Source organism: Pseudorca crassidens, chromosome 7 (genome assembly GCF_039906515.1).
Source record: "Pseudorca crassidens isolate mPseCra1 chromosome 7, mPseCra1.hap1, whole genome shotgun sequence".
Lineage (NCBI taxonomy): Eukaryota > Metazoa > Chordata > Mammalia > Artiodactyla > Delphinidae > Pseudorca > Pseudorca crassidens.
Window position 1 is genome coordinate 3832194 of NC_090302.1, and position 13489 is coordinate 3845682.

A 13489-nucleotide genomic window follows, 5' to 3' on the forward strand; every position below is an offset into this window, starting at 1 on the left:
CGGGCTGTCCCCACCCCCAGCAGGACCCCAAGTCAGGTCAGGAGGCTGCAGGAAACAGGAACGAAAGCTTGGCCCCAGGCCTCTCCCGCCTGCTTCCTGGACAGGATGTTGTGCTGAGTAAACAGCTTGAATTGGAGTCACCACTCTGGCTCTGAGTCACAGCTCCTAGCGACAGCCACGCGGTGTTCATAAACAGTGTGCTTCCCACCCACCAGGGCCTGCCCCCACTCCCCGCCCCCGGAGTCTGACGAGGGTGAGAGGACCCCACATGCCGGAGGCAGCAGGCTCCCCTGGAATCCCTCCCCTGCCCAAAGGGCTTGATTCGGGGCGCACGTCTGTGCGTACACGTGTGTCCCCGAGTGGGGTTTTGCTACGTCTGGGCTCGTGTGTGGCTGACGAGGTGCCTTATCCCGGGGCTACCTGCATCGTGGGCAGAGTGCCATTTTCAGGTCACGTGACCTTGGTGTCCTGGGACAGGCGTGGAAGCCGGGGTAGCATCTCAGGGCTGGTGTGCATGTTCCCCGAGGCCACGCCCACCCAGAGCTCCGTGCACAGCACAGGGGCACAGGAATGGAGGTGGAGAAGTGGCGGGGGTGGGGGGGGTTTGCAGGTGGAGCACCCCTAACTGGTCCCAGCCTCAGAGCCCTGGCTCTCCGTGGCCGGTCTCCGTTCCAGGCCGTGACAGTGATGGTGTGGGCCATGTGGTGACACAAGGCCGGCAAGGAACAAAGGCGCCTCTGCTCTGCCCTACACGGGTGGGAGGAGGGGTGGATGGGCCCCGCCTCTCCCCCCCTCGCCCCTCCTCCTCAGGGCTCCTGCCTTTCTTGCCTGCAGCTGGTCCTGTCCTACCTCCTGGCTGTGACTCAGGCCCTCGGCCTTCCCAGAGCTCAGGGCCCACTGCTCGGGTCCAGCCCTGCCCGGGCCTGGCCTGGCTCACAAAGGAATGGCCCAAATGTCTCTGAGGCCAGGCTGACCTGTGCGGGGGCCTAGGGTCATTGGAGAAGAGCCCAGGGAGGCTTGTCTGGTGCTCAGGAGCTCCGGGAGGGAGACGTGCCACCCGGCACGGATCCTGGTACCCGGGAAGCCCTCAATAAATGCCTGTCAAATCAAAGGCATTAACACACAGACACACCTAACTGGGCACCTGGCTCCCTATTGGCTCCTGTGACCCCACCCCTGCTTCTTCTAAAGGCGTCTTGAAGCTCTCCGCCACCCCCAGGAATGTCCTCACTGTTGGAAAGGCTTTCCCATCCCATCGCCCACCCGCTCATCCCTGCCACAGCGCTGGGCCCAGGGACCAGGAGGCCATGGCTCGGGGAAGGCCCTCCCCCATTTTATCCAATGCCCCCAAGGCTAGGGAGAGCTCGCTGGTCCACTTCCAGGGCAGCCAAACCGCATCGAGGGGTGCCCGAGGTCACATGGCCAGTCAGCTGGCAACACAGGGGGAGAGAGGCCAAGGGTGGGGTCTGCCCAGGCCCCACAGGGCTGTCTCCCTCCTCAGAACTCTACTGCCCCCTGCCTCACCCATGTCCTGCTGGAGCCTGCACGGGGCTTCTCCCCAACAAGATTGAGCATCTGGGGGAGCCCTGCCATGCCAGCCTGTCCTCGAGAAAGTGGACCAGAGTGTGTCTGCCAGCCCTCTTGGCCTCCCCTCTGCCGGACCAGGGTGACAACAAACATTTCCAAGTTATCCACTGGGATCCGGTTGCAGGACTGCATGCCGAGCTCCCAACAGACCTCACACTGCCATCTGGAGTTTGCTCTTGGAGGTGGAGCCAGGCCACAGTACCCCTGGTGCAGGGGCAACTCCACCAACATTCACTGAGTGTACGTTACATGCCAGGCCCATGTCCATGGGACACGATCAGAGTGCAGGTCCCCCCAGTTCCAGCCACGAACCAGGCCTGTGCTGAGTTCTTGTTGAATCCTGCAGCATCCTTGTGCCCATTTTACAGATGAGGAAACTGAGGCCACTAAGTCGCTGGCCCAGAGTCTCAGAGCTGCTAATAGAGAGCCCAGTCTCCCAAACCCACCAGTTTCCCAAAGGTCCAGATTAAGAGCCACCATGCACAGAAGGGCTAAGGTGGCTGGGGAGAAGAAGCAGGGGGTGCCTGAGTGGAGGTGAGCATGGGGTGAGTCAGGGCCGAGTGAGTGGGAGGGGGCTGGGGGCAGGGAGGACTTTGGATTCTTCTGTGGGTTGGACAGAAGCCTTTGGAGGGATTTTAGTGCCGGGGAAACATGCTGCGCTCTGGGTGCAGACATGAGGTGGGCACCTGCAGGCAGGAAGACGGCTGCCTCGAGGTCTACCTGGAACCCCTCCCACTCAGCCCCCCAACCTCCAGATGCCCACCCACATCCCCGAGAGAAGCCCCACCCTAGGGGCTCCTGTGTCCCGGGAATCCTTTCTTCCATGAAAGAAATTCTCCTGCCCCAGAGGTGGGGGGCGAGGATTCGAATTTGAAAACCTCTGTACACCGCCCCCCCCCCATAATGGATCAGGAAACTGAGGCTCAGAGAGAAGAGGAACCTGCGAGTCCCAAAGGGAGGCAGTACCAGGCGGGGGCAGGAACCAGCTCTCGGTTCCGCGGCTCTGAGCTGCCTGCTCTCGGGTCGCCTGCGCCCCACAAAGCCACCGGAAGAGGATGTGAAACACTTGCTCAGAGAGGCAGAGCAAGTGCTGGCGGGGCTTGGCGTCAGGGCGGCATGTTGGGCCCCGGCAACCCCGCCAGGGCCCCGGGGCCTGATGTGCCTGTGGGCTGGCTCCGGACCCCCTGTCCACCCCCTTCTCCTCTCGGCCTCCACGATCCTGCGTGCCCAGCCGGCTGCCCACCAGGGTCCGAGGAGGGTAAGGAAGCAGCCCTTGGCCTCTGGGTCATCCTGGCATCTCTGGGTCTGGGCATCTGGGCTGTGTATGCCGACGAAGGGAGGGTATGTGGGCTCTGCAGAGGTGCACACAGACAGGACCCGGATTCTCCCTGTGATATCTTGGGCAAGTCCTTGCTCCCCGGGGCCTCAGTTTTTCCATTTGTCAGATGTGTGGGTTGGGCTCATCCCATGGCATACAATGTCTGGTTTGCAGCAAAATGAGAAAAATGGAGACAAGGTCGTGAGTTTCCCTTAAAGCCAAATGTATTCATTTAACAATTATCCATTTTTCTGATCGTATGCCCTCCTTGTTACTTTTGGTGGGGTCTTTTCTGAAACGATGGTAATGATAGTGGTGATAGTGGTAATGATAGTGGTGGCATTTTTTTTTTTTTTTAACTACCCTGCTTGGCAAAATAAACGGTTGCCAACCCTAGTTGGTCCCCGCAGTTTAAAATTAAATCCCATGTCTGGGTGCCAGGGGTGGAGGAGCTCCGAGGGCTGAGTGGCGGGGAAGGCTTCTGGAATTAGATGGTGGCTTAGAGAAAGCGGGGTCTCCTGCGCACCCTCCACAGGGCCTGGCAGGGCTCACACCTGCCTGGGGGCCCCACTGGCCAAGCTGCTTTGACCTCCGTGACATGTACTCGCCACCTTTTCTGACTCTGGGTGGTGATTTCCCCCCAGGCAGGGGGAATGGGGACAGGGCCCCAGGGTGCTGGGGGACACAGCTGGGCCCACCCTAAGACAGCAGGTCTGAGCTGCAGCTACTGGCCCGGCTCAGGACACAGCCCGGTCCACCCACCCTTGGCTGGGTCTCAGCCTGGTAAGAGTGGGAATTCCTGGCCCTGTTTATCACGGGAACAGGTATGACAGCCACGCGGGTGACACCAGGCCTAGGCACTCGGGCGCCCGACTCCACTGGGGCCGGCAGATGGGCAGACAGACTGGCAGAGGCCCTCTCTGGGAGCCCACCCCCGGCCTGGCTCCCACCCCGTGATGGCCCAGGAAGCCAGGCCTGCCGAGCCCAGAGGCAGGAAGGGTTGGGTGTTCCTCGCCTGTGTCTCTGGGGTGACCACCAGACGGAGGGCCGTCGCCCGCCGTGCTGCTCTCCAAAGCCCCACACCTTGGCCGAAGACACCTCTGCCGGCACCGGCCACCGAGGTGAGTTTCCCGGGCAATCGGTGCCTCTGCTGGGAGACTGGCTAGGCCGCGGCCAGGGCCCTTGACGTCCTCCCCTCCCGTCAGAACTGGTGGAAGAAGTTTGGCTGGAAGCTGCCCGGGGAGGCTCCATCTCCCATTCTGGGTGTGAAAGAGGCGGCGGGGTGGTGGTGGTGGTGATGGCGGTTACCCTGGTACCCGTGTCTGCCCACCTGGCCGGCCTGTCTACCTGCTCCCTGCCCAGGCGGGTTAGGGTAGCTGCGACTTGTCCTAGCGGCTCCGCGAGTTCATATGATGCGTCTCAGATTACAAAGAGCTCTTGTGCATTGTTTCATCATCTTTCCTGAGAGCCGAGGGGTGGTGGTATTACTACTACTATTATTATTGTTATTATCCCCCTCTTACTGATGGAGAAACTGAGGCTAGGAAGGTGCATAGCAGGGACTTGAACACAAACCTAGGCTCTACGTTTAAAGAGTTTCCCAAACCTACAGGCCCGCTCCTTGGTCGTGTGTGCCCAGCGCTCCACCGGCGTGGTCCCTGCGAGGGACGGGACCCCTCCCTTTCTGACCTTCCCCTCCGTGATTCTCGTGTTTCAGGCTCAGTTTCCACGTGTTTGTGTCCCTTCTGTTTCTCTTCCTCTCTCCTCCCCTGCACTCCCACCTCGGGCTCGTCACACGTTGGATTGGTGGCTTTTGGGGACGTCAGGGACCCCTCAGGGTGCTGGGCCCTGAGTGCTCTGGGAGTGGAGGACAGTCATCAGAGTGGCTCCTGGTCTCACTCTGTGGCCCTGGATCACACGTGTGCCCCTCCGAGTGTCCCCCTTAGCGTCCCAAGAGTTAGAGTCAGGGCCACGCACACCCACCTCCAGGGGAGGAAGGGAGGCCGAACAGCGAGCTCACAGCTCATCTGGAACGCCGGGCATCCTCGTCCTGAGCCACTTCCACGGCTCCGGGCATTGATTCATCTTGTTCTGGTCACCCTGGGACTGCAACGCCCTGTGAGGTCAGAGATTTGGGGCGATGATGATGTCAAACCCCTCCACCCAGGATGGTCTCCTAGATTTTTGGAAGCTTCACTTCCCACCTCCTGACCATTTCTGAACTTGGCCTCCAGCCTGTGAGGCCAAAGAGGAGGAGGCGGTCCCTGGAAGTTCCCAGGGACCAGCGGCAGAGGAGGTGGGGCTAAGCTGGGCCCACTCGCTGTGCCAGCAGTTCCCACGCTCAGCCCAGGTGCATCACCTCCTGCCAAGGTGTGTGCTCACCCGCCCACAGAGGGCTACCCCAGGACTCAGGCTGCCAGGAATGGTGACATCAGGTCAGGGGAATGACCGAGGAGCCTGGCCAGGCCACACCCCTTCCATGACCTCCCCAGGCTCTAAATATAGACCAGAAAAGACAGACAGACCTGGTGACCTCCACCTGCCCAGTGAGAGGTGAAAGGTTTTCCACAAAGGCCTGGTCCGAGTCTGGGTACCTGTTCCTCATTGGGCCACCAGCTCCCTCCATCACCTTGGCCGAGCCCAGGCTGGAGGAGGTGATGACCAAGGCCCTTGTCATCTGGACATTTCCTTGAATGAGTTCTCGCTCTGAGCCACCGTGTGCCTGCCGGGCTTCCCCAGAGTTGCACCCTGGGCCCCAACCCCATTTTCTGGGACCCTGTGCTGGGCAAGGTGATGGGTGGGAAGTGGGAAGCATGGGCTAGGCAGAGAAGGGCTGGCTCGAGGCTCTGAGGACCGCAGCTGTTCTGTGTGAGCCTCACTGGGCGTGGTGAGAGAGGACCCCAGAGATGCAAGCTGGGGTGCACCAAGCAGTTGGTCTTTTGTCTGAGGGCGAGGGGCTGGGGGGCTTTGAAGGGTCAAGACCCCTCCGGTTGCTGTGCATCAGGGGGACCAATGATCAGACGACAGCGGGTAGGAAAAGGGGCCCCAGAGGTTTGGCCTGAGACACCTTTCCCTTAAACCGGAGGTGGCTACTCAGGGGCCTCTGAGCCAGGGAGTGATGGGAAGCCCAGTGGGGTCTGGGGCAAACCCACAAGCAGATGGCCCGGCTGGAGAGGACAGCTGCCTGTCAGCTCCCGCCCGGCCTCCTGTTGCGTGGGAACACAGACCCGGTGCGGCTGGGTTGTCCAAAGTGACAGGAGCAGCCAGAAATGTGGATTTTTCTATGAAATCACCTGACCTTTTACTGTTGGCTCAAAAATGGAAAAGCACTTTGCAAGCCAACCAAAACACACGTGGGCTAGATTTGGCCCGGTTCTCTTCCCAGCTGTCAGCTAGAGACCTGTCTTTTGAGCTTCCCGTGCGAGGAGCGTCCTGCCTACAGGAACGGTCTGTATGGCAATATCGTCCAGGGCTCCTTGTGACGCCCAGGGAAGGACAGATCCACTCTCCGGGGAAAGGCTGTACAGTGCTTTGTACTCGCTCTCCCTCCCAGCAGACTCTCCAAGGGCCCAGGTTAGCAGAGACTCGATTTCAGGCTTGCCTGAGGTCCCTGGGTTTGCCTCCAGCCCCATCTGAGCTGCATGATTCAGTTTCCCAGCTGCCCACTGCCTTGGGCCCCTTGTGTTGTAAGGATGCTCTGAGTGCCCCTTGGGTGTGGAGCGAGGAGCCTGGAAAATGGTGAAGGTGGGGGCGTGGTCACTGCGCTGGCCCCGGGTCCAGAGGTTGCTCCCCTCCCTCCAGGGCTACTGGGAGCCTCAGCAGCATTAGGGGACAAGTCTCAAACTGTGTTCTTTTTCTTTTCTAACTTCTATTACGGAAAATTCCAAAAAGACACAAAAGTGGAGAAAATGGCATAAAGGCACGCAGCGCTCGTGATCACCAAGTGCGGGGCCGCTCGTGCTGCGTCTTCTTCTCTTACCGGCCCCATGTCCTGCCCACCTTCCCCACAGCAAACGATATTGACACAAATCCCAGGCACATCATTCCATCCATCTATCTATCTATCTATCTATATATTTTTTTTTTTTTTGCAATACGCGGGCCTCTCACTGTTGTGGCCTCTCCCATTGCGGAGCACAGGCTCCGGACGTGCAAGCCCAGCGGCCATGGCTCACGGGCCCAGCCGCTCTGCGGCATTTGGGATCCTCCCGGACCGGGACACGAACCCGTGTCCCCTGCATCGGCAGGTGGACTCTCAACCACTGCGCCACCAGAGAAGCCCCATCCATCAATATTTAATACGTTACTCTAATAGTAACCAAAATCCTGTGAGCACACCCGAAAAATGATGTCTATCATCTGGCTATCATCAGATATCCAGTAGTGTTCAAATAATCCCAATTGTTCCTCAGGGTTTTCTTTCTTTTTTTTTTTAAAAAAAAAAAAAAAACCGTTGCCCTGTTCAAATCACAATCCAGAATCCGCACGTTGCATTTGGTCGTATGTCCCACCTTTATTTTATTTATTTTTTAAAATATTTATTTATTTATTTTGGCCGCGCCGGGTCTTAGTCGTGACACGCGGGCTTCTTAGTTGCGGCATGCATGCAGGGTCTCGTTCCTCGACCAGGGATCGAACCCGGGCCCCCTGCATTGGGAGCTCGGAGTCTTACCCACTGGACCACCAGGGAAGTCCCTGTCCCACCTTTATTTTAATCTGCAGTTTCCCCTTTGTGTTTTCCCCTGAAATGTATTTGTTGAAACTGGATGGTTTGTCCTGTGAAGATTCCCAGAGTCTGGAATTTGTGGGGTGCATCCTTATATGTGTTTAACATGTTCTGTGCCCTGTCATTCCCCCAAAAGTTTGTTCCGTGCAGAGGCCTGGTTGGATTCAGGTTAGGTTTTTGGCAAGGGCACTTCGTGGGTGGCTCTGTGTTCATCCATCAGGTGGCACCTACGTCCTGGCCCCCTCTCTTTTGCCCTTGGGAAGAGATCTACCCCACAGCTTTGGGGGAGGATCGTGAGGGGACGTGCTTGAGGACCGGGGAGGGGGGCCTCCGTGAACTGCAGTCCCTCGTGAGAAGCTTTACCTGTGCTGTCTTCCCTTTGCTAACCAGGAGAAAACTGTGCCTTGGAGATCGGGTGACTCTTCGGGGGCCGAGGGCTGAGGGGTGGGTGGCATTGGCAGGGAGGGAGGGTCACACAGTAAGAAAGGGGTGGAGCTGGACTTTAAGCCCAGGTATCTCAGTGCCAGCACCTGGCTTCTGTGCTACCTGCCCCTCTGGGAACTAAGGGTGTGCGCGTATGTGTGCGCGCATGTTCACGCAGCTGGAGCAGCAAACAAGCTTGCCAGGACCCAGGAGGGGAGCCCCAAAGTGGGGGGAACAAGGCGGGGAGGGGGACAGGCACCAACCAGACAGACACCAACCAGAGGGAACCCCCCCCATCGCCCCCTGCATGCAAATGATGTCCAGGTAGTCGGATGGGAGGCAGCCAGGCCGACTGTGTTGGTGTGTTGCGTCCTGATGGAACTCCCCAGTCCTCACCTCCCCAGCCTGCTTGGGCCCCCCTAACCCCGGCCCCCTTGACCTTCAAGGTCAGAGAGGTAGTGACCTTGGTGCACTCAGGAATCACTTGGCCTCCATGGGCCCCTTTCCCCAGCTGTAAAACGGGCACGAGCTTGCTTCCCAGGCCCCTCCCTGGGAGAAAGAGATAAAGGGAGCAGAGAAAAGAGATAAAGTGAGTACAGGCAGGTGCTGGGCTCTCCAGGCACTGAGAGCTTGGCCCCAGGAGGAGTGTGGGAAGAGAAGCTTCTAGCCCAAGGCCGTGTCCAGTGTCCAGGTCACCGCTGTCTTGGTCTTTGAAGACCTCATTCCTCTAAATATGTCCCACCCACCTCACCCTCCCCTGGGGCTTCTTCAACAGCCTCCTAGGGGTCTCCACCCCCAGCCAAATCTACCCATCTTGCTTTAAAAACGAAAACAACAAACAGAACCCAGCGTTTCTTATTATGTGTGTGTGATTACTAAAATATTTTAGAAAAATTAGCAAATTCTGAGAAGTAAAAAGAAAACAGTGTACAGCACTGCCCAGAAATAGCCACCATTCCTTTTGCAAAGTAGGTCCCTCTAGTCATATCACGCGTGGAATGTCAGCTTCTAGAAGCATGCTCTGCCTCGTGGTTTTCTGACTTTACAGTTATAGCCGAGCATCTCCCTGTATCACTGTCCTACTGTTGTAGGTAATGGCACACGGGGTCCTGACAGTAAGTCTGCATAGGGTGTTTGAGTTGATTCCTTTGGTAGAGTTGTAATTGAGGTTTCCATAAACATCGCTGTACAGGAATCCATGCCCACATCTCTGAATGCTTCCTTAGGGTTAATTCCCAAGAGTGGGATTGTCGAATCAAAGCCATGAGCGTTTTTGTTTTTTTTTTTTTCCAAATTTATTTTACTGAAGCAGAGTTGACTTATGTTGTGTTAATTTCTGATGTACGGCAAAGTGATTCAGTTATGCATATACACATTCTTTTTCACGGCATGAGCGTTTTTAATGCCTTTAATAGAAATCACCAAGTTGTTTTCCGTGCGTCTTTGTCAAGGCCTCGCCTTGTGCCTGATGGAGAACCATCCGGCAGGTGCTCAAGCTGCCCACATGGGCACGCAAGTGGGTGGGAGCTGCTGGGCCCCCACTGTCCATGGGTATCTGAGGCCTGGCACACAGTGGGTGCACGAGATATGCTTATGGAATGAGTAGTCTGGACCTGCCCTCTCATTTTACAGATGGGAAACTGAGGCCCAGTGGTATGGAACCAGTTCTGGGGAGGTTGGTGGCATTGCCGGGGCTGCTGACAGCAACTGCAGGCCTCTGTGAGGGCTGAGGGCTGAGGCCCGGGGCAGGCCTGGGCAGTGTGCTGGTGTGCGGGAGGGTCCCATTCATTCATCTGTCTACTTGCCTCCTCCGTAGCTTCTAGAAAGCGCAGCTGAGGCTCCCTAGCCCTGCTTCCTCCCCAGCCCTCAGCATCCTTACATCCACCCTGAAGGCTGCCCTGAGACCTCGAGCACTCAAGCCACCAGTGAGTGGCCCCAGGTGACCAGACCAGTGGCAGGTGCCCAGCTGGCATTTGTCTCTCGTGATCCCTCCTCACTCTTGAGTGCTGGCCCCACCTGGTGATGCCTGGTCTGGGTTCTCCCCTTTCCCCCAACTGCCCCTCCTCTGCTGCCTCCCTTCTGCCTGTACCTCCTCAGGGTGGCCTTAGGGCTGAGACAGTGCAGGCAGAGGCCCCTTCCCCCCGCACCAAATACACACCCCAACCCTCATGACTTCCAAATGCACGTGTGCACTGAGGACCCGGTTCCAGGACGCGGGAGCACACAGCGAGGCACAGGCATCGGCAGAGTGAGTGCTATATATGTCAGTTACCCACTGTGATCCTCTCGGGTGACGAAACTAAGGCTCAGAGAGGTTAAGCAACTTGTCCGAGGCCACAGAGCTAGGGAGGGGCTTAACTGGAATTTATGGGAGGTGGAGACCCACTGCTTGGCCACACGTCGACACTTACACAAGTCACACAGCTACACAACCCGTGCGCTGCGCCCGCGCACGCACCCACACAAAGGGCCTAACCGTGGAACCCGCAGCCCCACGACACACGCCGCACGAGCACTCCCTAAGACACAAGCCGCCATCACTCCACCGGGGTTGCGCGCGCGCAGGCGTACACACTCCCCTCCGGCGTCTCTGGCCACTCCCTCTCCTGGCCCCGCCCCTCCACGCCGCAGGCCCCGCCTCCCGATCCCCGCCCCTGGCCAGCCGGCCCCGCCCCCGGCCTGACCTCAGCGGGGCCGGGCCGCGGGCTCAGAGCGCAGGCAGGGCCGAGCCGCGCGGGCCGCCGCCGCCGCCGCCGACGCCGCCGCGCGCCGGGCCGGCCCCGCGCCCGCGCCGCCCCGGGTCCCGCGGCCCGGCCGGCCGCCCGCGCCGCTGCGAGCCGCCCATGGTGCAGCGCATGTGGGCCGAGGCGGCCGGGCCTGCGGGCGGCGCCGAGCCGCTGTTTCCGGGCTCCCGGCGGAGCCGCAGCGTGTGGGACGCCGTGCGCCTGGAGGTGGGCGGCCCCGACAGCTGCCCGGTGGTGCTGCACAGTTTCACACAGCTCGACCCCGACCTGCCGCGCCTGGAGGTGGGTGAGCCAGGCTGGCCCGGCGCTCGGCCGAGCGAGGAGTGGGTGGGGGCCCAGCGTCCTTAGCGGGTCACCCACCTCCAGTGGTGGTGGTCACCGCCCCCAGTCCGGAGGTTGCGGAGGGGGAGGGTCCTTCCGCAGAAATCCCCCTCCTTGCGCCAACCCCAAGGCAGCCAGGTGGGCGGAGGGGCTGCCGCCAGCCGGTCCAACAGTTTCGGGACCAGAACCGGGTCTTCGTGCCCCCCTCTATCCGTCCCAGTGCGTGACCTCACCGAGCCCAGGTGTGCCACTCCCGCGCCCCTGCAACCCAGGTAGACTTGCTCCCGCGGGCAGTCGCTGTCTGTTTGCATCTGTGCCTTTCTCTACAGCAGGGCTGGGCCGTATTTAGTCCCCGTGGCCAGGCCGGGGCCGGCTTAGGCAGTTTGGCTTCGAAATGCAGGTGGTGAACGAGTGATTAGGGCGGCAATCTTCTAGAATCCTCAGAGGCGGTTGGGAGCACAGTGGTCTTACAGACAGCCCCCCTTGGGGGCAGAAGTAGACTCCGATGTTCTGGGCTGCTCAAAGCGGGGGAGTGGGGAGACAGGCCTCCAATCTGTGGGGCCCGGTGTCCAGGCGGGGAGGTTGGGACAAGGGCCTCTCAGGTGGAGGGGTGACTCACTTCTTGATTAGAAAATGCGCCGACACCCTGAATCTGTAAGGATTTGGGAGGATTCAGAACGGGGGTGTGCCTATCATGCATGTGGTTGGGGGAACTAGGTGAGGGCTGGACTCCTGTCTCTAGTGTGCTCTGGGCAGCGGGGGGCGGGGGAGGAGTTCCCCCCCACCCCTCCTACCTGACTGTGCGGCCAGGGTGGCAGAATCCAGGGTTGGGGCCTGGACAGAGGCCATTCCTGGGTCGGAGAGCTCAGCAGGGTTCCTGAGCCCCCGAGCTGGCGAGGGCCCCTTGGTATCCCTGCTTTGTCACTTTAGGCCCGGGTAAGTTGTAATTGCCAGCCTGGGTCTCGTGCCTCTGTGTGTCCCCAGTGCCTAGACGGGGCCGGGATGCATACTTACCCGAGGATAAAGCGCATCTCCCTGCCCAGAGTGGGGGGAAGGCAGGGGGTGGAGGGAGCTCTTAGTGGGAGAACCTCGGGCCGGGGAGACCCTTTATTGCTGAGCTTGGCCGGTGGCCCGGCCAGGCACACTCCCCGACCCTCATCCACCCACAGCTCTGGTCTTCATTAGTGGCTGGAGCGAGACCCCTGGGAGGGTGGGGGTGGGCGGCCTGACACCAGCCCAGCACTCATCTGACTTTCATTATGTCTGGCAGCTCCTCGGGCTTTGTGTGTTGGAGGGTCCGGCCTGCGTGCTCGCAGGGGTGGGCCGCTCAGCTGCTTCTCTCCCTCCCTCCTTCCCTCCCTCTGTCCGTCTGTATCCCTGAGGAACCGAGGGAGAGGCAGAGCTGAGCCCTACCCCTGCCCAAGGGTCTGCCTTGTCTCCCTCTCTCTCTCTCTTTCCGCCTCTCCCCCTCTCCCCCCTCCTCTTCCTCACTGGCCCCAGCACTGAGATCCAGGCCGTGGCTGCTGTTTAGAAATCAAAGGGGAAGCTTCTGGCTGGGGCAGGAAAACCAGGGTCCTGGCAGGAGAGGAGGCCACTGCCGGAAACCAAACACAATGACCATTTACCATGAGCTGGGGGAGGGGGTGGGGAAGTCCCTGTCCCTCCTGCCAACACCCCGCCCCCCCCCCATCCTGGGGCCGATTTCCTGGTCGCTGGGGCCTGCCAGAGCTGAAGCGGCTGTTCGTGGTCCCTGTCCTGTCTGGAAACCACTAGGCAGTTTCTGGTTCCTTCCCCGGTCCCCCTTTCCTTAACAAGTCTCCACCCCGTCCTTCCCTCTCTAGGCTAACAGATGTCCTCACACATCTGGGCATCTGCTCATCATCGTACTTCTAAGCCAGGCCACTGCTGACCCAGCCCGGCCTGCGCAGTTCTGTGCTTTCTGGAGGTCACCGGGCCCACGCCCCTGCCTCCGTTCAGGCCACTGCCTCAGCCAGGCAGGAGGAGTCCCGGAGTCCGTAGCACCTACTGTCTGCAGACACCACCCCCTCGTTCCAGCTGGCTTTGACCAGCCCTCCCGAGTAGGTGCCGACCCCGCTTTATAGGAGACTGGAGCTCAGAGAAGTGAAGTCCCTGAACTAAAGGTACACGCAGCCAGCGAGGACGCAGCCGGGATTTGAAGCTGGGCAGTGTTCTGTGCTGGGCGCCTGTTGTGTACGAGAGCCCACAGGGGTCAGAGAAGGATACCTCGCAGTGAGACAATTACACGTGCCCCAGGAGGATGGTGGAGCTGTTAGGGGAACGGAACCAGGCCCAGGCAGCCCAGAAGTCCCCGTGCTTGGTGAAGGGGAGGGGTGCTTATAGGCCAGAGGA

At 59.8% G+C, this 13489-nt stretch overlaps 1 protein-coding gene across 12 annotated transcripts in view; it reads left to right on the forward strand.

Annotated features, from left to right (window-relative positions):
• Positions 1-13489, forward strand: part of LOC137227292 (ral guanine nucleotide dissociation stimulator) — a 66799-nt gene that overhangs the window by 12072 nt on the left and 41238 nt on the right. For 8 of the 12 annotated variants that reach the window (XM_067742826.1, XM_067742828.1, XM_067742829.1 and 5 more), the window contains exon 1: positions 10872-11080. The exons of 3 other annotated variants lie outside the window; for them this stretch is intronic. In XM_067742826.1, the coding sequence (XP_067598927.1) occupies positions 10898-11080 (183 nt within the window). In that variant the 5' untranslated portion in view covers positions 10872-10897. Of the gene's footprint in view, positions 1-10871; positions 11081-13489 lie in introns of those variants that run through there. One more of the 12 variants, XM_067742833.1, reaches the window with a different exon arrangement.